The following is a 26,273-nucleotide window of genomic DNA, read 5'->3' as shown; positions in this document are numbered from 1 at the left end:
CTTTTAGTTAATTTTTTTCTATATTACTCTTGGTGCAGATACATTTTAACTAGTTCATACTCTGTTGCCTTAGTTGATCTGCATTAGATTCTCTGTTTCCCGTGTGGGACCATGCTGATTTTTCCTATTCTATTTCTATTCTTATTTAAAATGTATCCTATTGGTTTGTTGATTATTTTAAACAAGCCCTTAATGTTAAACTTTTACTTAAATGGTATCTGTCACATGTTCCACACACAGCTAATTGTGTAGAATTCCCACATCAAGCAACCAAGTGAGCTATACAGGCAAATGCAAAGAAGAAACTAATAAAAGTGTAAAACCTGTTAGTTGAAACCCACACATCACCTGCCTTTGGCCTCCAGATTAGCTTTGCTTTTTTTTTTACTTTTTGCCCATTTGGGCATAATTTTTCCATTTATTCTGATCCTGCTCCCACCTGGAGTCTTTCTTTTTTTTTTTTAATTTTTTTTTAATAATTTTATTTTTTTAATGGGGTGACATCAATAAATCAGGATACATATATTCAAAGATAAGAAGTCCAGGTTATCTTGTCGTTCAATTATGTTGCATACCCACCACCCAAAGTCAGATTGTCCTCTGTCACCTTCTATCTTGTTTTCTTTGTGCCCCTCCCCACCCCCTATCCCTCTCCCATTCCCCCCTCCCCCCCGTAACCACCACACTCTTATCAATGTCTCTTAGTTTCACTATTATGTCCCACCTACGTATGGAATAATACAGTTCCTGTTTTTTTCTGATTTACTTATTTCGCTTCGTATCATGTTATCAAGATCCCACCATTTTGCTGTAAATGTTCCGATGTCATCATTTCTTATGGCTGAGTAGTATTCCATAGTGTATATGTGCCACATCTTCTTTATCCAGTCATCTATTGATGGGCTTTTTGGTTGTTTCCATGTCCTGGCCACTGTGAACAATGCTGCAATAAACATGGGGCTGCATGTGTCTTTACGTATCAATGTTTCTGAGTTTTGGGGATATATACCCAGTAGAGGGATTGCTGGGTCATAAGGTAGTTCTATTTTCAGTTTTTTGAGGAACCACCATACTTTCTTCCATAATGGTTGTACTACTTTACATTCCCACCAACAGTGTATGAGGGTTCCTTTTTCTCCACAGCCTCTCCAACATTTGCTATTACCTGACTTGCTAATAACAGCTAATCGAACAGGTGTGAGGTGGTATCTCATTGCCGTTTTGATTTGCATTTCTCTAATAGCTAAAGAAGATGAGCATCTTTTCATATATCTATTGGCCATTTGTATTTCTTCCTGTGAGAAGCGTCTATTCATATCCTCTTCCCATTTCTTTATTGGATTGTTTGTTTGTTTGTTGTTGAGTTTTATGAGTTCTTTGTATATTTTGGATATTAGGCCCCTATCTGAGCTGTTGTTTGAAAATATCATTTCCCATTTAGTTGGCTTTCTGTTTATTTTGTTATCAGTTTCCCTTGCTGAGCAAAAACTTCTTAGTCTGATGTAGTCCCATTCATTAATTTTTGCCTTCACTTCTCTTGCCATTGGAGTCAAATTCATAAAATGCTCTTTAAAACCCAGGTCCATGAGTTGAGTACCTATGTCTTCTTCTATGTACTTAATTGTTTCAGGTCTTATGTTTAGATCTTTGATCCATTTTGAGTTAATTTTTGTACAGGGGGAGAGACTGTAGTCCAGTTTCATTCTTTTGCATGTGGCTTTCCAGTTTTCCCAGCACCATTTATTGAAGAGGCTTTCTTTTCTCCATTGTGTGTTGTTGGCCCCTTTATCAAAAATTATTTGACTATATATATGTGGTTTTATTTCTGGACTTTCTATTCTGTTCCATTGGTCTGAGTGTCTATTTTTCTGCCAATACCATGCTGTTTTGATTGTCGTGGCCCTATAATAGAGTTTGAAGTCAGGTATTGTTATGCCCCCAGCTTCATTCTTTTTCTTTAGGATTGCTTTGGCTATTCGGGGGTTTTTATAGGTACATATAAATCTGATGATTTTTTGCTCTATTTCTTTAAAAAATGTCATTGGAATTTTGATGGGAATTGCATTAAATTTGTATATTGCTTTGGGTAATATAGCCATCTTGATTATATTTATTCTTCCTAGCCAAGAACAAGGTATATTCTTCCATCTCATTATATCTTTTTCGATTTCCCTTAACAATGGTTTATAGTTTTCATTATATAAGTCCTTTACATTCTTTGTTATGTTTATTCCTAAGTATTTTATTTTTTTTGTTGCAATCGTGAAGGGGATTATTCTTTTGAGTTCCTTCTCAGTTGTTTCATTGTTGGCATATAGAAAGGCTATTGACTTCTGTATGTTAATTTTGTATCCTGCGACCTTACTGTATTGGCTTATTGTTTCTAGTAGTCTTTTTGTGGATTCTTTGGGGTTTTCGATGTATAGGATCATATCATCTGCAAAAAGTGATACCTTTACTTCTTCTTTTCCGATATGGATGCCTTTTATTTCTTTGTCTTGTCTGATTGCTCTGGCTAGAACCTCTAGTACCACATTAAATAAGAGTGGAGAGAGTGGACAACCCTGTCTTGTTCCTGATTTAAGGGGGAAAGCCTTCAGTTTAGTGCCATTTAATATGATGTTAGCTGATGGTTTATCATATATGGCCTTTATCATGTTGAGATATTTTCCTTCTATACCCATTTTGTTGAGAGTCTTAAACATAAAATTGTGTTGTATTTTATCGAAAGCCTTTTCTGCGTCTATTGATAAGATCATGTGGTTTTTGTTCTTTGTTTTGTTGATATGGTGTATTACATTAACCGTTTTACGTATGTTGAACCATCCTTGAGATTCTGGGATGAATCCCACTTGATCATGATGTATTATTTTTTTAATATGTTGTTGTATTCGATTTGCTAGTATTTTGTTTAGTATTTTAGCATCTGTATTCATTAGAGATATTGGTCTGTAGTTTTCTTTTTTTGTGCCATCCTTGCCTGGTTTTGGTATGAGGGTTATGTTGGCCTCATAAAATGTGTTTGGAAGTATTGCTTCTTCTTCAATTTTTTGGAAGACTTTGAGTAGAATAGGAACCAAGTCTTCTTTGAATGTTTGATAAAATTCGCTGGTATAGCCGTCAGGGCCTGGACTTTTATTTTTGGGGAGGTTTTTAATGGTTTTTTCTATTTCTTCTCTACTGATAGGTCTGTTTAGGCTTTCTGCTTCTTCTTGACTCAGTCTAGGAAGGTTGTATTGTTCTAGGAATTTATCCATTTCTTCTAGGTTGTTGAATTTAGTGGCATAAAGTTTTTCATAGTATTCTACAATAATTCTTTGTATATCTACGGTGTCCGTGGTGATTTCTCCTCTTTCATTTTGTATTTTGTTTATATGAGTTCTTTCTCTTTTTTCCTTGGTAAGTCTTGCCAAGGGTTTGTCAATTTTGTTGATCTTTTCAAAGAACCAGCTCCTTGTTCTATTAATTTTTTCTATAGTTTTTCTGTTCTCTAATTCATTTATTTCTGCTCTGATTTTTATTATCTCCTTTCTTCGGCTGGTTTTGGGTTGTCTTTGTTCTTCTTTTTCTAGTTCCTTAAGGTGGGAAGTTAAGTGGTTCACTTGGGCTCTCTCTTGTTTGTTCATATATGCCTGAAGCGATATGAACTTCCCTCTTATCACTGCTTTTGCTGCATCCCATAGATTCTGATATGTCGTATTGTCATTTTCATTAGTCTGTATATATCTTTTGATCTCTGCACTTATTTCTTCTTTGACCCATTCATTTTTTAAAAGTATGTTGTTTAGTTTCCACATTTTTGTGGGATTTTTTTCCTCTTTTTTGCAGTTGAATTCTAGTTTCAAGGCTTTATGATCAGAAAATATGCTTGGTACAACTTCAATTTTTCTGAATTTGCTGATGTTGTTTTTGTGGCCCAACATATGGTCAATTCTTGAGAATGATCCATGTACACTGGAGAAAAATGTATACTCAGTCACTTTGGGATGAAATGTCCTGTAGATGTCTATCATATCCAGGTGCTCTAGTGTTTTGTTTAAGGCCACTATGTCTTTGTTGATTCTCTGTTTGGATGACCGATCTAGAGCCGTCAGCGGTGTATTGAGGTCTCCAAGTATGATTGTATTTTTGTCAGTTTTTGTTTTAAGATCAATAAGTAGCTGTCTTATATATTTTGGTGCTCCTTGGTTTGGTGCATATATATTAAGAATTGTTATGTCTTCTTGATTCAGTGTCCCCTTAGCCATTATGAAATGGCCATTTTTGTCTCTAAGTACTTTTCCTGTCTTGTAGTCAGCATTATCCGATATGAGTATTGCTACACCTGCTTTTTTTTGGATGTTATTTGCTTGGAGTATTGTTTTCCAGCCTTTCACTTTGAATTTGTTTTTATCCTTGTTACTTAGATGAGTTTCCTGTAGGCAGCATACAGTTGGATTTTCTTTTTTAATCCATTCTGCTACTCTGTGCCTTTTTATTGGTGAGTTTAATCCATTTACATTTAGTGTAATTATTGATACTTGTGAGTTCCCTATTGCCATTTTATATCTTGCTTTCTGTTAGTTTTGTGTCTTGTGTGATCCTTCTCTTTCGTTTTTCTATCTTTTGTTTTTATTTGGTTGTATTCCATACATCTTTCCTCTGTTGCTATCTTTTTTATCTCATGTGCTTCTGTGGTGGTTTTTTCAATGGTGGTTACCTTTGAGTAATGAAAAGGGTCCCTACCCTGTTCATTGTAGCGAACTATTTTGTGAGTACTTTTGCACTCCATCGTCCTTTGCTACTGTTAATCTCCGTCTTCTCCCCCTCTTTCTTTTTGTTGTTGTCACAGTTTAAATTTGGTTTTATTGTGTTCTTCTTGGAGCTTTTACTTGTGGCTCTGTTTTTTATTTTGTTCTTTGTATCTGATTGGAGAACCCCCTTTAGTAATTCCTGGAGTGGGGGTTTTCTGATGATAAATTCCCTCATCTTTTCTGTATCTGTGAATGTTTTTATTTCTCCTTCGTATTTGAAGGATAGCTTTGATGGGTATAGTATTCGTGGCTGAAAGTTCCTCTCTTTCAGGACTTTAAATATTGGGGTCCACTCTCTTCTAGCTTGTAGAGTTTCTGCTGAGAAATCTGATGATAATCTAATGGGCCTTCCTTTATATGTTGTATTCTTCTTTTCCCTGGCTGCCTTGAGAATTTTTTCTTTGCTGTTGGTTTGTGTCAATTTCATTATGATATGCCTTGGAGTAGGTTTGTTGGGGTTAAGAAAACTTGGAGTTCTGTTTGCTTCTTGAACTTGAGGCTTTAGTTCTTTCCACAGGCTTGGGAAGTTCTCATCAATTATTTGTTTAAGTATGTTCTCCATTCCATTTTCTCTCTCTTCTCCCTCTGATATACCTATTATTCTTATGTTATTCTTTTTGATGGAGTCAGATAATTCTTGTAGGGCTATCTCATTTTTTTAATTTTTGAGTCTCTTTCTTCTTCTCTCTGTTGTGCCTCAAGTTGCTTGTCTTCTATTTCACTAATCCTCTCTTCTATCTGACCTGTTCTATTAGCTAAGCTTGTTACTTCGTTTTTCAGCTCGTGAATTGAGTTTTTCATCTCTGTTTGATTTGTTTTTATAGTTTCAATTTCCTTGGACATATATTCTTTGTGTTCATGGAGTTGTTTTCTGATTTCCCTATATTGCCTTTCTGTGTTTTCTTGTATATCTCGGAGGATTTTTAGGATTTCTATCTTGAATTCTCTGTCATTTAGCTCCAAGGTTTCCAATATATTAACTTTTTTCTCCATAGATTTTTCCTCATCTAGCTGTGTTACCTCTCTTTCTTTTGTATCCATGATATTCGATTTTCTCTTCCTTAATGGCATCTGAGGGTGGTTTTGTTGATAGTATTAATGAGATTTAATAAAGAATAAAAAGTTAAAAAAAATAAAAAAATAACAAATAGAAAAGAGTTGTTTTTTTAAAAAAAAAATTAATAATGAAATAAAGAAAAATAAAATAAAATAAAAATTTTTAAAAAAGGAAATTATTCCCCCCCTCTTTTTTTCCTCTCCTCTCCCCTCTTTCTTGAGAAAATCTTGTGGTGGACTGTGAGTTATAACAAACAATGCCTGTGATGGAGGGCCTGAATTGGGGAAAAGTAATAAAGGGGCAAAAAAGAGAGAAAGAAAAAAAAAAAAAAAAAAAAGGAAAAAAAATAAAAGAAAAAAGAAAAAAAAAAGAGCGTATGGACCCACAAAAAGCAAATAAGGAAAAAATTTGGGTCAAGAATAAAATGATTTGCTTTTAGGTGTTGGTTTTCTAAGAGTTATGATGAGAGGAATAAGAGGAAAATGGAAAAATGGGGGGACAAATTAAAAACTTACTATTGTATTTAGTGGAACAAGAACTAGATAATATGGAGAGCCAGGGATGGGAGCACTGCTAGTGAGTTAAAAAGGTGAAGTAAAAACCCCCCAAAATGCCACAAACCTATGTTTGTGGCCCAGATGAGATAATTTGTTTGTTATTGAGGTTTGAATGAGAGGAGATGTAAAGGAGAAAGGAAGAAACTAATATAGAGGGAGAAAAGAAAGAGAGAGAGAGAAAAAAAGAGGGAACCACTAAAAGAAGAAAAAAGAAAGGAGAGAGAGAGAGAGAGTTAAGGGTTTTGGAGTGCAACCCTCATAGAGAGAAAGGAAGAGAAGAGAAATGATAATGGGAGATGTAACACTTATGGGTAGTGTAGTTCAAGGAGAGGAGAGAGTAAGACCGGTAGAGAGTTAATCGGCCAAATTGGAGGAGGAACAAAAAGTCTCAAGAATGAAGATAAGAGAAACAAACGAACAAATATAATAAAATGGGATAGGTTATAAAGTCTGCAGATTATTCTTGATTTTGAGAGGTTATCTTCTTGCTTTTTCTTTTCTCTCCCTCTTCCTGGTCGGTGACTCTGTACCCCGGGTTCTGCCCCTTTGGCACGCTCAGGTAGAGGTTTGCAGTTGATAAGTCTCTATGGCAATGTCATGTATTGTGCTTTATTCTCGTTGGGAGTCGAGGCTCATTAGCATTTATAGGCTCCGACAGTGAGAGAGTCCATGTTCCTGGAGCCTTTCTCCTAGTCTTTCCTTCCTCAATTAGTAGCCTGATAGTCCAGGTATGGGGTTGCTGCTGCCTCTGCCTGGATAGTAAGAGGCTCAAATTGCTGGCAACTCCCCACTCTATTTCCACTCAGCACAGGGCTCTGGGTAAGGCTCAGTCAGTCAGAGCTGCTAGCATAATCAGGCGGGCTTTCCGCCCCCTCGAAGACCTCTGGCTCTGCCACTCTATCCGGTAACACAAGCGGGCGCCCACTTCCGGGGCGCTTGGAGGAAACTCTCACTCACTGTCTGCAACCAGGATATCCGGCCAGCAGTCTCACGCTCTGAGTGAAACCCCCAACCGCAGGGAAAAGTTGCAGCATTGGAATTGAGTCTCGCTCCGTCCCCGTGTGCGGCTTTTGCAAGGCGCTGGGGCGGCCCGAGATTCCGCTTTGGCCCACACAAAGGCCCCTGACTCTGCCCCTCTCTGCGATAACACGGGCGCGCACTGCCGAGGCACTCGGAGGAATCGCTCACTCCTTATCTGCGCGCGCGAACCAGGATATGAGGCCGGCCGTGGTTCCCTCTGAGTGAAACAGCCTCCAGCACGGAAAATCTCCACCGTTGGGATTAGTTCTCACTCCCTCCCGTGCGTGGCTTTCCCAGGGCGCTGGGGCTGCCCAGAGACTCTGCCCTCAGCCCACAGAAAGGCCTCTGACCCTGCCTCTCCGTGGGGCAACACGGGCACCCACTTCCGCGGCTTAGGAAGAAATCTCTCTTTCACTAACTGCGCACCGACCAGGAGACCGGGTAAAATGGCCGCTCCGCTTGTCTTTCTTTGTTTGGGTTTGGCGCGAGTGTTAGCTTGTATTGCCCGGGTTGCCACAGGATCAGATTTTCCTTGGCTTGGATCTCTGAGCCACAGCCTGGTTCGGCCGTTTTTGCTACGGGGGCCTGGATCTATTCACCCCCTTTGCCCGCCTCAGTTTCTATATTCACAGTTACCAGAGAAAGCCGCCCTGTTTAGGTTAGTGAGGAAGGCGGAGCATTTCTTACTCCCTATTTCCTTCGGGGTTTGGTTATATATTTAGCCAATTTTTCACTCAATCATACCTTTGGGTGTATTGCGAAGAATCTGGAAGCTCCAAGTATAGGTTTTTCTGTTTCTGGTTGAAGATCTTGTTGAGTTTTGGGGGAGATTTATCGGTATCGCTTCGTACTCCGCCATTACTCTGATGTCATCTCCCGGAGTCTTTCTTTTTAATTGAATGTATTGAGGTGACATTGTTTTAAGTCATCTCCTCAACCAGTTCTTCCCTCTTGGCAGAAACCCTTGGATATACAGGAGGTTAAGGGAAACAGTAGATTGAGAAGCACTGAATAAAGTGTGAGGACTCCACTTTCTGCCACTCTTGAATCCCCCAGAGCCCACCAGCTCCAGAGATATTATTTTCTTACTTGAAGCAGCAATGGGGGGCAGAGACTATGATATTTATATTATCTCTACTTGTCACTATTTAGGATAAAAGAATACAGTGTCACAGGGTTCCAAGAACATGATTACAGATGAATATGTATATTTTGTAATCACAAAATCATAAAATGTATATTTTACAGTCACAATATTTTATATATTTTGTTTTTTAATTATGACTTGTTTTAAGACAAATTGAGTATCACTCTAAAACAGTGAGATTCTGTTCAGTCACTTCATGTATTATCAATATTAAACCATATCCTCAATGAGCTTTTGATAACTCTGTTACTTACTTAAGCAATTAAGACTACTATTGGGTTTCTTTTTTTTTTTTTTTTTTTTTTTTCCTTTTTCAAGAGTATTGAGTCATTCTAGGGTCCAAAAAGTAAAATACTTGTTAAACAGGTCAGGAACCTTTTTGGCTGAGAGAGCCATGAATGCCACATATTTTAAAATGTAATTCCATGAGAGCCATACAACGACCCATGTACATTACGCATTATCCAATAAAAATTTAGTGTTGTCCCGGAGGACAGCTGTGATTGGCTCCAGCCACCCACAACCATGAACATGAGCTGTAGGAAATGAATGGATTGTAATACATGAGAATGTTTTATATTTTTAACGTTATTATTTTTTTTATTAAAGATTTGTCTGCAAGCCAGATGCAGCCATCAAAAGAGCCACATCTGGCTCGCAAGCCATAGGTTCCCGACCCCTGGTACAAAACAAGATTTTACATTTGACATCACTGTTAGGAAACAGAGCTGAGAACAAACTTCTGTTCATACTTAATGGAAGGCGCCTTCCATTCTCGTCCTTGATAAATGTCACTGTACTTTATTTAAATTTCTGCATTTGTTTCAGGTAACCTAGTTCTAATCAAGAGGCTTTACATGTAGGTTATTTTTATTATTACATTATTTCCTTTCAAGGAAAGAGGTAGAATAAGTTGTAAAAACTATTAATTTTACTTTATGTGATTTGCAGAATTTCTTTGGCCCTGAGTTTGTGAAAATGACCATTGAACCTTTTATATGTTTGGATTTGCCACGGTCTATTCTTGTAAGTAATCAAACCAATTTGTGTCTGTAGAAAATAATTTTATCCATAATTTAAAAAAAAATCAGCCTGACCAGGTGGTGGCGCAGTGGATAGAGCATCGGACTGGGATGCGGAAGGACCCAAGTTCGAGACCTGAGGTCGCCAACTTGAGCGCGGGCTCATCTGGCTTGAGCAAAAAGCTCACCAGCTTGGACCCAAGGTCGCTGGCTCCAGCAAGGGGTTACTCAGTCTGCTGAAGGCCCGCGGTCAAGGCACATATGAGAAAGCAATCAATGAACAACTAAGAAGTCGCAACGCGCAACGAAAAACTAATGATTGATGCTTCTCATCTCTCTCCATTCCTGTCTGTCCCTGTCTATCTCTGCCTCTGTAAAAAAAAAAAAAAAATCAGTTGAAATTCTTACAAAATCTAATAAATGCCATTCTTTTTTTTTTTTAATTGTAGACCAAGAAAGGGAAGAATGAGGATAACCGAAGAAAAGTAAATGTAATGCTTCTGAATGGGCAGAGACTGGAACTGACTTGTGATACCAAAACAATATGTAAAGATGTATTTGATATGGTCGTGGCCCATATTGGCTTAGTGGAACATCATTTGTTTGCATTAGCTACCCTCAAAGGTACCAAAACACTTTAAATTCAGAAGACAAATGAAAACTTGGCAACAGATTGACTTCCTATACCTGTTTATGCCCAACCTTGTTTTGAGAAATAGTAACTATATGAGCACTCAGCATTGGACAAGTAGGAGTTAGAGACCTTCTTGTAATGAGGTGCACTATTTTAGTAATAGTATCTTTGTGCATATTCTGCATTGACCATGAAGATATTTCTTTAAGCTTTGACTTTATAAAAATAAATCTTAATTGTTATATTTTGGGGACCATTATATATGTCAATTGCCTGCATATGTACTCTATAATTTAGTATGCTGCTAATATGAATTGAATATATAACAGGCCCCTATTTCTGAATCTTCTCATCAACTTCTTTAGCCTACTACCTTAAAATATACACTGTTTTTCAAAATGTTGTCAGTTAATGACTGAAAATTAGTCATTTCAAATATTTTTCCAGCATTCCGTCCACTGAACTCTGACTTTCACAACTACAGTGGTCTCAATTCTCCCTGTTTCTCAATGAGAATTTCCAGAGCAATAAGAAGCTTTTTGGAGTTGGGTTTTAATAAATCTCTTTAAATCATTAGATTTTTAAATTACTCTTTAGTAGTTTAGATTCCTATTTACCTCAAAATTTAACTTAGAAAGCTTAGACCACAAAGTACCATAAGTTATAACTGAAGGATCAAATCATCCTGAAAACCCTACAAGATCAGGATAATGTCATCTTTGTCATAAGAGAAATATTTCCTTCAATTTAGTTTATGGAATTCTATTCTTAAAAATTAATAGTTTGTTTTGTAGAGTCAATCAACAAATATTCAGTTAATGCCTACTGATGTTCTTTCACTTTATTAATTATAATTTTACACTAAACAGGTAATACTATCTAAATAATGATACTCAGTTATTTAGAATTTCTATTTATAAAACATATAATTTCTTAACCATTAAAGATAAGTCAGATTTTACTGATTAATCTCTTATTTGGAGGTAGGCAATAATACTTAAATGATGACATTAAAAAATAAAATTAGGGATGACATCAGAGTAATGGCAATGTGAGTGATACTCCTGATCTCTGCCCTTGTAATTTCAACAAATTGAACAACTATAACACAGCAAAGGAATACCATGTGGGCTCACAAGCATGCCTGAAAGATTCACAAACCAAACGGTCTAATGGGAGAAATCAAATACCTTGCTACACAAGACAAAGATGTAGTTCAGAAAGAAAATGAAAAATCTCCAGGAAAAAAATCTCAAACACATGGAAACCTTGGAGTTAAATGATAGAGAATTCAAAATTGAGGTTCTGGAAATACTCAACAAGATGGAAGAAGACACCAATAGGCAACTTAATGAGCCCAGAGAACAAATTAATGAACAAAATGAATACTTTACCAAAGAGATTGAAACTTTATAAACAGAGATGAAGAACTCAATACATGAACTGAAGACTGAGGTAGCAAGTTTAGCTAATAGATCAAGCCAGGTAGAGGAAAGAATCAGTGAAGAATTGCAGTAGCAAAGGAGAATGGAGTGCAGAAGCACTCATAAGACAAAGGATTCTTGTACATATGAACATTTTTTTCTTAATAACCTAATGGTAACCACCCACAAAAAAGCTACTAGGGCCCTAGCCAGGTGGCTCAGTGGTAGAGCGTTGGCCTGGCATGCAGGAGTCTGGGTTTGATTCCTGGCCAGGGCACAGAGGAGAGGCGCCCATCTGCTTCTCCACCCCTCCCCCTCTCCTTCTTCTCTGTCTCTCTCTTCCTCTCCCTCAGCCAAGGCTCCATTGGAGCAAAGTTGGCCCGGGCTCTGAGGATGGCTCCATGACCTCTGCCTCAGGCGCTAGAATGGCTCTGGTTGCGACAGAGCAACGTCCCAGATGGGCAGAGCATTGCCCCCTGGTGGGCATGCCAGGTGGATCCTGGTCGGGCACATGCAGGAGTCTGTCTGACTGCCGCCCCGTTTCCAACTTCAGAAAAATAAAAAGTAAATAAAAAAAAAAAGGCTACTAAAACGAACAGGTTAAAAAAGAAGAAACAGGGAAAGAAATATGGATTACCACCAAACAAAAACAACTGGCAGAAACACAGGAGAGAGGAATCAAACAAGACACAGAGCTACTAGAAAACAAAACAAAATGGCTATAGGAAATCTTCAAGTGTCAGTACTTACCTAAATGACAATGGATGAACTCACCAATAGAAGGTACAAAGTAGCAAATTGTATCAAAAAGCAAAACCTGCTTGACCAGGCGGTGGCCCAGTGGATAGAGCGTCTGGGATGCTGAGGACCCAGGTTTGAGACCTCGAAGTCTCCAGTTGAGCACAGGTTCATCTGGTTAGAATTAAGCTCACCAGCTTGGACCCAAGATCACTGGCTTGAGCAAGGACTTATTTGGTCTGCTGTAGCCCCACAGTCAAGGCACATATGAAAAAGCAATCAATGAACAACTAAAGTGCCACAATGAAAAATTAATGCTTCTCATCTCTTTCCCTTCCTGCATGTCTGTCCCTATCTATCCCTATCTCTCTGATTCTCTCTGTCTCTGTCAAAAAAAAAACAAAAAAGCAAAACCCAACCATATGCTGCCTTCAAGAGACACATCTAAGCTGCAAGGACAAGAGTGTATTCAAAATGAAAGATTGGAAAATGATTCTCCAAGTAAATAATGTAAAAGAAAAGCAGGTGTAGCCATAGTCATATCTGACAATGCTGACTTCAAGACAACAAAGGTAACCAGAGACAAAGACGAACATTTCATAATGAAAAAGGGGACATTGCATCAAGAGACATAATACTTCTTAATATATATGCACCAAACTACAAAGCACCAAAATATATGAGATCTACTAACTGATCTAAAAATAGAAGCAGACAAAAACACAGTCATACTTGGAGATTTCAGCACACCATTGATGGCTTTAGATAATCATCCAAACAGAAAGTCAGTATAGAAATACCAGCCTTAAATGACACTCTAGACCAGGGGTAGTCAACCTTTTTATACCTACCACCCACTTTTGTATTTCTGTTAGTAGTAAAATTTTCTAACCACCCACCGGTTCCACAGTAATAGTGATTTATAAAATAGAGAAGTAACTTTACTTTATAAAATTTATAAAGTGGAGTTATAGCAAGTTAAAGCATATAATAATAATTATTTACCAAGTACTTTATGTCAGATTTTCACTGTTTGGCAGAGTAAATCTTTATAAAACAACTTACTATAGTTAAATCTATCTTTTTATTTATACTTTGGTTGCTCCGCTACCGCCCACCATGAAAGCTGGAACACCCACTAGTGGGCGGTAGGGACCAGGTTGACTACCACTGCTCTAGAACAAATGGACATAATAGACATTTATGGGACATTTCATCCCAAAATGTCAGAGTATACACTCTTCTCCACTGGGCATGGAACATTCTCATGGATAGATCATATGTTGGGCCACAAAACTAACATCAATAAATTCAGGAAGATTGAAATTATACCAAGCATATTTTCTGATAACAAGGCTTTGAAATTTAAATTTAACTATAAAAAGGAAGTAAAGAAACCCACAAAAATGTGGAAATCAAACCACATACTTCTGAAAAATGACTGGGTCAAAGAAGAAATAAAAGTAGAGAAAAGATATATACAGACAAATGAAAATGATGACACAACACATCAAAATTTCTGGGATGCAGTGAAAGCAGTAATAAGAGGGAAGTTTATATCATTAAAGGCTTATATCAAGAAATGAGAGATCCCAAGTAAACAACCTAACATCCACCTTAAGGAACTATGAAAAGAAGAATAAAGGCAACCCAAAGTTAGCAGAAGAAAGGAAATAGTAAAAATTAGTGCAGAACTAAATGAAATAGAAAAAAAAAACTAGAAAAAATTAATACATCAAAGATCTGGTTCTTTGAAAAGATCAATAAAATTGACAAACCACTGGCTAAACTCATAAAGGAAAAAAGAGGAAGGGATCATATAAACAAAATTTGAAATGAAACAGAAGATATTACCACAGAAATCATAGATATACTAAGGATCATAGTAGAATATTATGAAAGATTATATGCCTCCAGATTCAATAACCTAGAGAAAATGGATAAATTCCTAGAACTATACAATCTTCCTAGACTGAGTCATGAAGAAGTGGAAAACCTAAATAAACCATTCAATAAGATACAACATCCCTTTATGTTTCAAACACTCAATAAAGACCATATATGAAAAACCATTAGCTAATATAAAAGATGGTGAAAAAGAAAGGCTTTTCTTCTAAAATCAGGTACAAGAAAAGGCTACCCACTCTCTTCACTATTATTCAACATATACAAGAGAAAATAAAATAAAAGTCATCCATTTCGGGAAAGAAGTAAAGGTATCACATCACTTTGGCAGATGACATGATCCTGTAAATCAGTGAGGGTCAATCTGGTCCCTACCGCCCACTAGTGGGTGTTCCAGCTTTCATGGTGGGTGGTAGCGGAGCAACTAAAGTATAAATTAAAAGATAGATTTAACTATAGTAAGTTGTTTTTTTTTGTTTTTTTTTATGCTAACTCTTAAATGAGTTACTCTGCAATGTCAGCTTTTTCCAGACAGAATTTTAATTTATTTATTCATTTTTGGAGAGGAGAGAGACAGAGAGAGAGAAGGGGGGAGGAGCTGGAAGCATCAACTCCCATATGTGCCTTGACCAGGCAAGCCCAGGGTTTCGAACCGGCGACCTCAGCATTTCCAGGTCGACGCTTTATCCACTGCGCCACCACAGGTCAGGCCGTATAGTAAGTTGTTTTATAAAGATTTATTCTGCCAAACTTAGCGAAAATCTGACATAAAGTGCTTGGTAAGTAATTATTATTATATGCTTTAACTTGCTGTAACTCTGCTTTATAAATTTTATAAAGTAAAGTTACTTCCGTACTTTACAAATCACCATTACTGTGGAACTGGTAGGCGGTTAGAAAATTTTACTACTAACAGAGATACAAAAGTGGGTGGTAGGTATAAAAAGGTTGACTACCCCTGCTGTATATAGAAAACCCTGAAGACTCCACCAAAAAAGTATTAGAAACAATAAACTAATACTGTAAAGTCACAAAATAGAAAATCAATATACAAAAGTCCACTGCTTGCTTATATGCCAATGATCAAACATTAGAAAATGAACTAAAACAAAAAACAATTCCTTTTACAGTTGCAACAACAACAACATAAAAAAAAGCTAGGAATAAACTTAAAAGATGTGAAGGACATATTTACTGAAAACTACAAAACATTATTGTAAGAAGTTGAAAAAGACACAATGAAATGGAAAAATATTCCATGTTCATGGATTGGAAGAATAAACCTAGCTAAAATGGCCATGTTGCCCAAAGCAATGTACAAATTTATGCAGTCCACATCAAAATCCCAGTATCATTTTTTTTTTCTGAAGTGAGAAGCGGAGAGGCAGAGAGACAGACTCCTGCATGCACCCAACCGGGATATACCCAGCAAGCCCACCAGGGGGTGATGCTCTGCTCATCTGGGGCTTTGCTTCATTGCAACTGGAGCCATTCTAGCACCTGAGACAAAACAATCTTGAGGAAAAAGAATGAAACCAAAGGTATCATCACACTGCCTGACTTCAGATTATACTATAGAGTCACGATAATCAAAACAGCATAGTATTGGCAGAAAAACAGACATACCGACCAATGGAACAATTGAGAGCCCAGAAGTAAAACCACATATATATGGACAAATCATCTTTGACAAAGGAGCCAAAACACACAATGAAGAAAAGAAAGCTTCTTTAATAAATGCTACTGAGAAAATTGGAAAGCCACATGCAAGAAAATGAAACTTGACTAGAGTTTGTCCCCCTGCACAAAAATCAATACAAAATGGATCAAAGACCTAAATATAAGATCCAAAACAATAAATTCCATAGAAGAAAACAGCTACTAAACTCATGGACCTTGGCCATATAAAACAATTTATGAATTTGACCCCAAACACAAGGGGAGGAAAAGCAAAAGTAAATGACTGTATCAAACTAAAAAGCTTCTGCACAGCAAAAGAAAATGACAACAAAACAAGTAGGCAGCAAACTAAGTGGGAGATGATATTTGCAAACAACAGCTCCAATAATGGGTTAATATCCAAAATATATAAAGAACTCGCAAAGCTCAGCAACAAACAAGCATGAGATCCAATTAAAAAAATGAGTAGAGGAACTGAAAAGACACTTCTCCCAAGAAGACATACAGATGGCCAACAGATATATGAAAAGATGCTCATCTTCACTAGCTATTTGAGAAATACAAATCAAGACTACAATGAGATACCAGCGCACACCTGTTAGATTGGCTGTTACCAACAAGACTGGTACATAAAGACACATACATCCCCACGCTCATCGCAGCATTATTCAGAGTGGCCAAGACATAGAAACAACCAGTGTCCCTCGATAGAGGATTGGATAAAGAAGAGTGGTACAATACAATGGAATACTACTCAGCCATAAGAAATGATGACATAGTGACATTTACAAGAACATGGTTGGACCTTGAGAACATTATACTGAGTGAAATAAGTAAATCAGAAAAAATTAAGAATTGTATCATGTCTCAACATAGGTGGAACATAAAACAGCAGACTCATGGACATGGATAAAAGTGAAGTGGTTCCGAGGGGGAAGAGGATGTAGGGGGTTTGGGAGGGGTGGGGAAGAGTAAAGAAGGTCAAATATAAGGTGGCAGAAAATGATTTGACTTTGGGTAATGATTATATAACATAATCAACAGTTCAGATGCTACAGAAATGTTTGCCTGAAACCTGTGTACTCTTATTGATCAATGTCACCCTGTTAATTTTCTAAATAAAATTTAAAAATAAAAAACAGATAAAATGTTGGTATACATAAATAAATTAATTAAATAAAAATAAATGATTATTGTTCTTCCTAGATTTCAGCTGGTAGCTCAATAATAATAAATAATAACTAATATTTATGAATGCTTATCATGTACCATATATTTTACCGTTTTATATCCATTATGCCATTTTGTCCCTACAACGGCCTTATAAAGCAGGAATTTCAGAAAATAGCACTATCCTCATTTCGCAGACAAGAAAATCAATAGCTAGAAAGGTAAAATTTATTCATAGTCACACGGGTAGTAAGTGATGTGGCCAGTAGTTGAATCTAGGTCTGTCTGTCTTCAGGCCCCTCATTCTTAAAAGACTGACCTTATTGCCTCCCATCCATATTCAGTGCCTCAGAGCTTCCTGTCGTACTTCATAATCTTATTTTATTCCCCTGTGAAAGTATTTTGTGCAAGTCTGACAAAAAAGAAGAAATTGAAAGAAAACATGGAGGTGTTTGTATTTTATCTGAATGTGTTCTTACTCTGTTTTAGATAATGAATATTTCTTTGTTGGTTCTGATTTAAAATTAACCAAAGTGGCTCCAGAGGGATGGAAAGAAGAACCAAAGAAAAAGAACAAAACCGCTGTTAATTTTACTTTGTTTTTCCGAATTAAATTTTTTATGGATGATGTTAGTCTGATACAGTGAGTACACAAGAGTTTCTGTTTTTCTCTTTTTGACCCCTGGGCTTTTGACCCATTAGTTTACTGATACTAAATTATTTGATTCTGATCTATAATAATGTGTTCTTTATCATAAAGGAAATAATTCCTTCAAAATAATGAATTAAATTATTGTGGTTTAAAAACTTAATAATAAACAAACTTATCTTTTAGTAATAAAAATTACCCCAAGGTTGAGGACCAAGCCTAGTCTTTGTGTTTATATTTATTTTCCAGACATACTCTGACCTGTCATCAGTATTATCTTCAGCTTCGGAAAGATATCTTGGAAGAGAAGATGCACTGTGATGATGAGACTTCTTTATTGTTGGCCTCCTTGGCTCTCCAGGCTGAGTATGGAGATTACCAACCAGAGGTGGGACTTATTTTTTTCTCCAGAACCACTTTTGCATTGGTGTTTTTATCCTCAGCGTAAAGACTGGATGTGTTTGAAGTGCTTGCTGTTTAGATCTAGAGATTTTTAAGGCTAGTTTGGTACTTACAAATTGATGTGCATCAGTTATATAAAATCATACAATATGGATTTTGTCTTTTTTCTTTAAATTTTTTTATTTACTCAGTTTTATTAGAGAGAGGGGAGGGAGAGAGAGGAAAGAGATAGAATGGGGGGAGGAGCAGGAAGCATCAACTCCCATATGTGCCTTGACCAGGCAAGCCCGGGGTTTCAAACCAGTGACCTCAGAATTCCAGGTCAATGCTTTACCCACTGCGCAGGTCTTTCTTCCTTCCCTTCCCTTCCCCTTCCCTTCCCCTCCCCTTCCCCTTGCCTGCCTGCCAGCCATTCATTCATTCTTCCATCCTTTTCTCCTTCAGAGTTTTGGGATACATAGGACCTTACCCTTCCTTTTCCAAGTTTCTAACTGATAGATACTAGACACAGGGTTACCAGTCAAATCTGGATCAAATGGGTCTTCTACTTTCTACGTGGATCCATGCAGTGACGTGCTGGGAAACTAGAGCTCACTGTGTGGTGAACAGATGTTCAAGGCCAAGTGATCTAGACCAGTGGTAGTCAACCTGGTCCCTACCACCCACTAGTAGGCATTCCAGCTTTCATGGTGAGTGGTGGCAGAGCAACCAAAGTATAAATAAAAAGATAGATTTAACTATAGTAAGTTGTTTTATAAAGATTTATTCTGCCAAACTTAGCGAAAATCCGACATAAAGTACTTGGTAATTAATTATTATATGCTTTAACTTGCTGTAACTCTGCTTTATAAATTTTATAAAGTAAAGTTACTTCCCTACTTTATAAGTCACCATTACTGTGGAACCGGTGGGCGGTTAGAAAATTTTACTACTAACAAAGATACAAAAGTGGGCGGTAGGTATAAAAAGGTTGACTACCCCTGCTCTAGACTATAGTGGATCTAAGGAAGCAAGGGGTAGGAGACTGTGCCTCTCAAGCAGCATCCTTAACTAACAACATTAACCCTAACTATAGTGACATTTGGACCTTGATTGTCAGTCTCTTTTCAAGTTTGTCAATTAATTCAGTCCTTCAGTCTCACTGAATAAAAAAGACCAATGCATTTTCTCTGAAACTCACTCAAAGAGAGATCTAACTATTGATAGATATGCCTTATCTCTTGGTCGAGGCAAGAACTTTTAAGATAAGTGGAAGAAGAGAAATAGAATTACTTACAAAAGCATTCTCCTTTCTAGGTTCATGGTGTTTCTTATTTTAGACTGGAGCATTATTTGCCTCCCAGAGTGATGGAGAAACTTGATTTATCCTATGTTAAAGAAGAGTTACCCAAATTGCATAATACCTATGCAGGAGCTTCTGAAAAAGAGACAGAGTTTGAATTTCTAAAGGTAAGCATGCAAAATTACAAATAATAATAAGCTTTGTATCTTTTTCAGTGTAAGGAAGATGCCAATAAATGATAATATGCATTATCTTATTTTATTAAGTCCTGACTAAATCCATGGTAATTTAATCCTCATTTTGTAAAAAAGAGAACTGAGACTCAAAGAGGAAATGTAATGTTCCCAAAGTCAGTGGCTGTTTTGTGGGACAAAACTATTATTTGAACCCACATCTATCTGGCTATGGGTTCCATGCTTCATGCTTTTTATGGTTCATCTGAAAAAGTCTTTATCTAACCTACATTTTATAGTTTTAGCTCTTATATTTAGATCTGTTGTTAATTTGGGGTTAATTTTTATATATCAGGTGAAGTAAGGGTTGGGATTCATTTTCTTAGCATGTGCATATTCAGTTCCAGTAACATTTATTGGAAAGACTAGCCTTTCTATATTTATCTATATTGGTACAAGTTCTGTATCTTTATATCACCTTTTAGCAAAGTCTGTGGTATTGTTCCAACAGGTCTGCCAAAGACTGACAGAATATGGAGTTCATTTTCACCGGGTGCACCCTGAGAAAAAGTCACAAACTGGAATATTACTAGGGGTCTGCTCTAAAGGTGTCCTTGTGTTTGAGGTTCACAATGGAGTTCGCACATTGGTCCTTCGCTTTCCATGGAGGGAAACCAAGAAGATTTCTTTTTCGGTATGTCCAATTTAACCCTGTTTGGTTATATTTTAAAACAGGTGCTGTCAATTTCAAATGTAACATATTAATTGACTTTACTTAAGTAAACTTTAAACCCTGTCTATCATTCAGTAGAGCTAATATGTCTTAATACGTTTTTGCTCTTCTTTCTTAGCTGTAGGGTGAATAATTGAGGTTTATTTGTTTTTGGTTTTCTTAAAAGGTGATTTTTCAAAGAAATATTATACATTCCTAGCTGGTTATATGCTCAATTAACTTTAGTTAAATTACAACCTAGTTTACTTCTGTTAACTCAGAACTTGTTCTAGAGTAGCAACGTCTCACTAAAGAAACCCCTTTCGTGTGTTTACGATAGGTAACTATCTTAACCACAGGAAACTGCCTTGCTCAATAATCGGTCCTTTGCAAATACTGAATTTGAGTCTTAGTGGTCCAGAGATTTTTGGATTTTATGAACTAATACCAGAATTTTCTGCAGTTTTAAGTTTTAGTGTATACTCTGTATAGACATAAAGTTAGAAAAGTGATTTTTAGAAAATCATGATTGTGAAAGATAGTAAGCCGTAAAGGCATATTTTGATTCTGAACATAGTTGGAGTATCTGAATGTTGAAATGCAATAGGTACACCCCAGAGGTGAATCAAAACTATTTTCAGTTATTTACTTTCTTAATGATATTCAGGAAGTACTGATATCTTTAGTTTATATTTGAGCTGAAATATGGTCTCACCAGAATAATGTTTATAAAAATATCAATATGAAGGTTCCAACTGACTCTGGATAATCTTCAATGTAGAAACATGTGAAATCAGTTTTAGACCTAATGGTTAGTTGATTGGTGTCCTCTGAAACTCAGAGGCACCACTAAGATCACCAGATAATATGTTCTCTCAGTGAAGCCCAGACCATCCTCATCTTCTCAGGATTGTCAAGACTAGAAACATACTTGGATTTAACTTACTTTCCCCAGTGGAAATGCTAGCAGAGCAAGTATCTGGAGGGAACCTTAGACTAATTAAACACAAATCTAATTTGGACACCTTTTTAAAAGGTAACAAATCAAATAGTCATTCAGCATTCAGCTTGCTGTCATTTGCCACGTTAACACACCAGCCCTACCATTAATAGAACTAATTGTGATTAGCTTATTTTTAAAGCTCTCCAGTGGCCACATTCCCATGTAAATTATTATGTTGAGAGGCGGGGAGGCAAAAACAAACTCCCGCATGTGCCCTGACTGGAATCCACCCTGCAACCCTCTACCAGGTGATGCTCTGCCTGTCTGGGCCGCTGCTCTGTTGCTAAGCAACTGAGCTATTTTAGCACCTGAGGTGAGGCCATGGAGCCATCCTCAGTGCCTGGATCCAACTTTGCTCAAATCATTCGAGCCATGGCTGCAAGACTGGAAGAGATGGTGGGGAGGGGAGGGCAGATGGTCACTTCTCCTGTGTGCCCTGACCAGGAAATCAAACCTGGGTCTTACACATGCCAGGCTGATGCTCTAATGCTGAGCCAACCGGCCAGGGCTTTGAGCTTTTTTTCTTTTAATAGCCTCTGGGAAGATGGAAACATCACCCTTTTCATTTCCTTTTCCTCTCAAAACTGAATTCTCTTGAGCACATTTTTTGTCCAGTTCATTGGTTAACACTCAGAATCAATTACTCTTGTAATTTATTTCAAACCTGTATGGCTTTATAGCAGTGTAGGACAACAGCCTTGGGATTTGACAGTGGTTAAATGGTACGTTAGGAAAAATATTTCCAACTACTTGAAGAGTTACTTGATATACGGCTAATAGTCAAGATACTGGTTTGGTTGTACTGTGTCTTTAACTCTTCTCTTTTACATGCTAGTTTCCCTTTTTAACAAAGAGTGTAGTGTAGACTCTAACTGCACTAAAGCACTTCTCCAAGGACATTAGTCTTAGATTTCAGCATATTGAATGCTACTCTTTTAGGGCACACAAATCACCTTCAAACCTCACCACATAGGTCGTAACATTTTGGGATACCCTCTTACACAAAAGAGATTGTTTTTCAGGAAATATCAGGTTGGCCATGGCTGGTTGACTCCATGGTATACCATTGGCCTGGCACGTGGATGTCCCGGGTTCAATTCCCAGTCAGAGCAAACAGGAGAAGTGACCATCTGCTTCTCTACCCCTCCCCCTCCCCCTTCTCTCTCTCTCTCTCTCTCTTTTCCACTCCTGCAACCATGGGTCAATTGGTTCACGTTCATCAGCCCCAGGTACTGAGAATGGCTTCATGGATCCTCCACCTCAGGTTCTAAAAACAGCCAGTTGTGAACATGGGTCCAGATGGGCAGCACATCGGGCCCAGATGGGGTTGCCAGGTGAATCCTGGTTAGGGCGCATGTGGGAGTCTATTTCCCTTCTTCTCACTTGGAAAAGAAGGGAAAAAAAAGAAACATCAGGTCCTTGATCAGGGCACATACAGGAGCAGCTCGATGTTTCTCTCTCTCTCTCTCTCTCTCTCTGCCTTTCTCTCATAAAAAGAAAAAGAAAGAAAGAAAGAAACATCAGGAAAATGAGATTAATTTGTGGTTTTTCTTCTTTCCCGGAATTTGGTATAAATCACTATCTCTAAATATTGATTTGCTCATTTTTCAGCCCAGTTTTGTTATCCAGTACCTCTCCGATCAAAAATTTTCTTTTAATTTCCTGCGAACTTTATCGCAGGCTTCATACTACCAGGATTCTTCTTGATCAAATCATAGCTCTTATTATATATTAATATATCAATTTTTGTTGAACTTCATTTTTTTTAAGATTTTATTTATTAATTTTATAGGGGGAGGGAGGAGCAAGAAGTATCAACTCATAGTTGCTTCACTTTAGTTGTTCATTGATTGCTTGTTGTATGTGCCTTGACCGGGCAAGCTCAAGAGTACAAACTGGCGACCTCAGCATTTCAGATCAATGTTCTAGCCACTGTGCAACCACAAGCCAGACAAACTTCATTTTCTTTAGCCAACAGAACAGAGCAATATTTCTTATACTATCTTTTTCAATTAGTTTTAGTGTTTGTGAGCATTGCAGTAAACTGAATAATCTCTATAAAGGAAACTTTTCCTTGCTGATAGCTGGTGTATAGTCTGATTTAGGCTATAATTTTTGAAAGTGGGAAATAATATTAGTTTTATTTATTTTCTGAATTTTAATAATACAGGTTTATATTTTCTTTTTGTGTGTGTGACTGAGACAGACAGAAAGGGAAAAATTGGAAGAGACAGGCAGGAATGGAGAGAAGCATCAAGTCTTCATTGCGGCACCTTAGTTGTTCATTGATTGCTTTCTCATATGTGCCTTGACTGGAGGTTACAGCAGAATGAGTGACCCCTTGCTCAAGTTAGCAACTTTGGGCTTAAGCCCGCAACCCCTCACTTAAGCTAGTGAACCCGCGCTCAAGCTGGATGAGCTCATGCTCAAGCTAGCAACCATGTGGTTTCAAACCTGGGTCCTCTGCATCCCAGTATGACGCTCTATTCACTGTGCAACCTCCTGGTCAGGCAGCTTTATATTTTCTATGCTTTTATTAAATGTAGGTCAAGGAATACTCATGCCTAATAATGTGAAATAAAAATAGTATGTACATAATAATATTTGTTTACAGAATCTGGTCATGTAATAAAGTGATAGCAAAATATCCTAATTATTAATTCCCCTGATTAATATTGTAGAAGAAGAAAATCACGTTGCAGAATACATCTGATGGGATAAAACATGCCTTCCAGACAGACAACAGTAAGGTGTGCCACTACCTGCTGCACCTCTGCTCTTCCCAGCATAAGTTCCAGCTGCAGATGAGAGCAAGGCAGAGCAACCAGGATGCTCAAGATATTGGTAAGGAGAAGCAAACTATGACAAACGATGCCAGGGGTATGCATGGTTTGTGCCACAAATTTTAAAAGAACTTCCCTGTTTAAGATGAAAATAACAAGATATACCAATGTTAAATGACTAAGTCAAGTTTATAAAGGTGTCACGAATGAAGCTGAGATTTTAACTTCATACTCATTTTAGAAACAGCACCCAAGATCCGTTAGGGAATACTCATTCTAATGTCTACTTTGTGCTTATCACACAAAGCTAAGCTAGCCTAGCTGATGTAAATATTTAAAAAGTTTTTTTATTTTTAAATATTTATTATTTTTATTCTCTTCCCATAGTAAACTTAAACACTATTTGGGAAGGTAAGGCTAATATACATAAAACAATAAATAATACAAAATATACAAAATATTCAAAGTTTGAATAACAGATTATATTGTACAGACTCTGATCACTACAAGAGGAATGGGGTATTAGAGACGAGGGTACTTGAGTGGTGGTACTTGAATTCGAAGTTTGAAGGACAGAAATAAAATAGCTTAAAGATAAATGGAAAGGCTTTCCAGATGAGGGAAAGAATATGGGAAGCAAGGCAGGGGGTAGGGAGTAGGCTCCGTGCACGGTGAAGTTACACAATGTAATAGTTTTGGGGGTGGCACATTTCTCACCTGTTTTACTTGGGATGAATAATCCTGTTCTGAGACTGGGATGAATAACCACAGTACCCAATATAAATAGTCAGGAAAGTGGTTTCAATTTCTTGTGAAAAGGAGCCAGCAGAAGAAACTAATTCAGCTCAGAAAGAATATCTTAGAACCAAAATATTTAAAGGTTACTTTACAAGACCACATGTAGAAATTAAAGTTATGCAAAATCTAGTTCTGCATAGTATATTGTTATAGACTTCAACTTAAACACCCTGAAGACTTTGTTTAAAACTTTTAATGGACTAACTACTCATGACCTTGTGCAACAGAGCTTTATGAATTCTTTATCTGAACTTTCTCACATCCTGAAATCTTACAAAAATATATATTCCCTGTGGAATCAGAATGAAGTCATGGCAATCTGAGAATAGATGTTTCTCAGTCTTTCAAAAGCAAGATAGTAGGGACTTATTAAAAATGAAGATTCCAGAAACCTACCTGAAACATGGTGGGTCCTAATCTTTGAGCATTGGGTCCCTAGAATCTGTATTTTAACAGTCTTTCCTCGGTAATGATGATTATGCATGCTAAAATATGATAACTACTGCTATAACCTCATTACTCCTTTTCTTTCCCTGCCTCGCTCTGCTAAATTTGTATGCTCTTACACATTCGATAGTGAAATATCAAACTTACTAGGGCTATCAGTTTTTCTTCTTGGACTCATATTCTATTCCATACCAAGCAGAATTGTACAATGAAGGTTCCATCATTATTGATGTGATATAGCACACTGTAGTAAAAAAGAGTCAGAAGACAAACTATGATACTCAGTGTTTCTTATACTGAAGAACAATATAGTGTAATCTTAACAATGTAGTTAAGATCATGAACTATGGAGCCAGATGCCAGAGTTCAAACCTCACTCTATTACTTGTAAGTTCTGAATCTTGGAGGCTACATAAACTCTCTGCTTTAGTTCATCATCTGTGAAATAAGTGTCAGAGTGATAATACTTAAGCATAAGGTTGTTCTGAAGATGAAGATATTATAAAGCACTTTAAAAGTGCTTGGCATAGTGCAAATATTGAATAAATCCTCATTACTATCATGACCAGCATCAGCATTGTTTTACCACCAGTACTGCTAATAACAGTAGGAGTAGTATGACCTTTGGGAAATAACTGACTTTTTGGAGTCTCGGTTTCTTCATACATGAGGTGGGAATGCTCGCTGTATCTCACAGGTTTGTCCGAGGAGCACAACAGCGGTGGTTCCTTGAACTTTCAGAGCTTTCATATGTGAAAGTACTTTAGTACTTTAAGATGGTGCTATTTACATCCCCCCCCCCCCCCCCCAGATTTTGTTAAACTTTCAAAGGAATTATTTTCTGGTTAGAATTGGCTTAGAAATAGCTTAACTATCT

The 26,273-nt window shown here is 37.2% G+C and overlaps 1 protein-coding gene across 5 annotated transcripts in view; it reads left to right on the top strand.

The window, feature by feature from the left end:
- The window catches only part of PTPN13 (protein tyrosine phosphatase non-receptor type 13), a 243,238-nt gene that overhangs the window by 128,184 nt on the left and 88,781 nt on the right, over positions 1 to 26,273 (top strand). For all 5 annotated transcript variants that reach the window (XM_066281165.1, XM_066281164.1, XM_066281168.1 and 2 more), the window contains 7 exons: positions 9,526 to 9,600; positions 10,046 to 10,220; positions 17,637 to 17,790; positions 18,046 to 18,184; positions 19,495 to 19,647; positions 20,165 to 20,347; positions 24,050 to 24,212. In XM_066281165.1, the coding sequence (XP_066137262.1) occupies positions 9,526 to 9,600; positions 10,046 to 10,220; positions 17,637 to 17,790; positions 18,046 to 18,184; positions 19,495 to 19,647; positions 20,165 to 20,347; positions 24,050 to 24,212 (1,042 nt within the window). The remainder of the gene's footprint in view (positions 1 to 9,525; positions 9,601 to 10,045; positions 10,221 to 17,636; positions 17,791 to 18,045; positions 18,185 to 19,494; positions 19,648 to 20,164; positions 20,348 to 24,049; positions 24,213 to 26,273) is intronic.

This window comes from Saccopteryx bilineata, chromosome 5 (assembly GCF_036850765.1).
Source record: "Saccopteryx bilineata isolate mSacBil1 chromosome 5, mSacBil1_pri_phased_curated, whole genome shotgun sequence".
In the NCBI taxonomy this organism is placed as follows: Eukaryota; Metazoa; Chordata; class Mammalia; order Chiroptera; family Emballonuridae; genus Saccopteryx; species Saccopteryx bilineata.
This window is presented reverse-complemented; position numbering and strand designations above follow the sequence as displayed.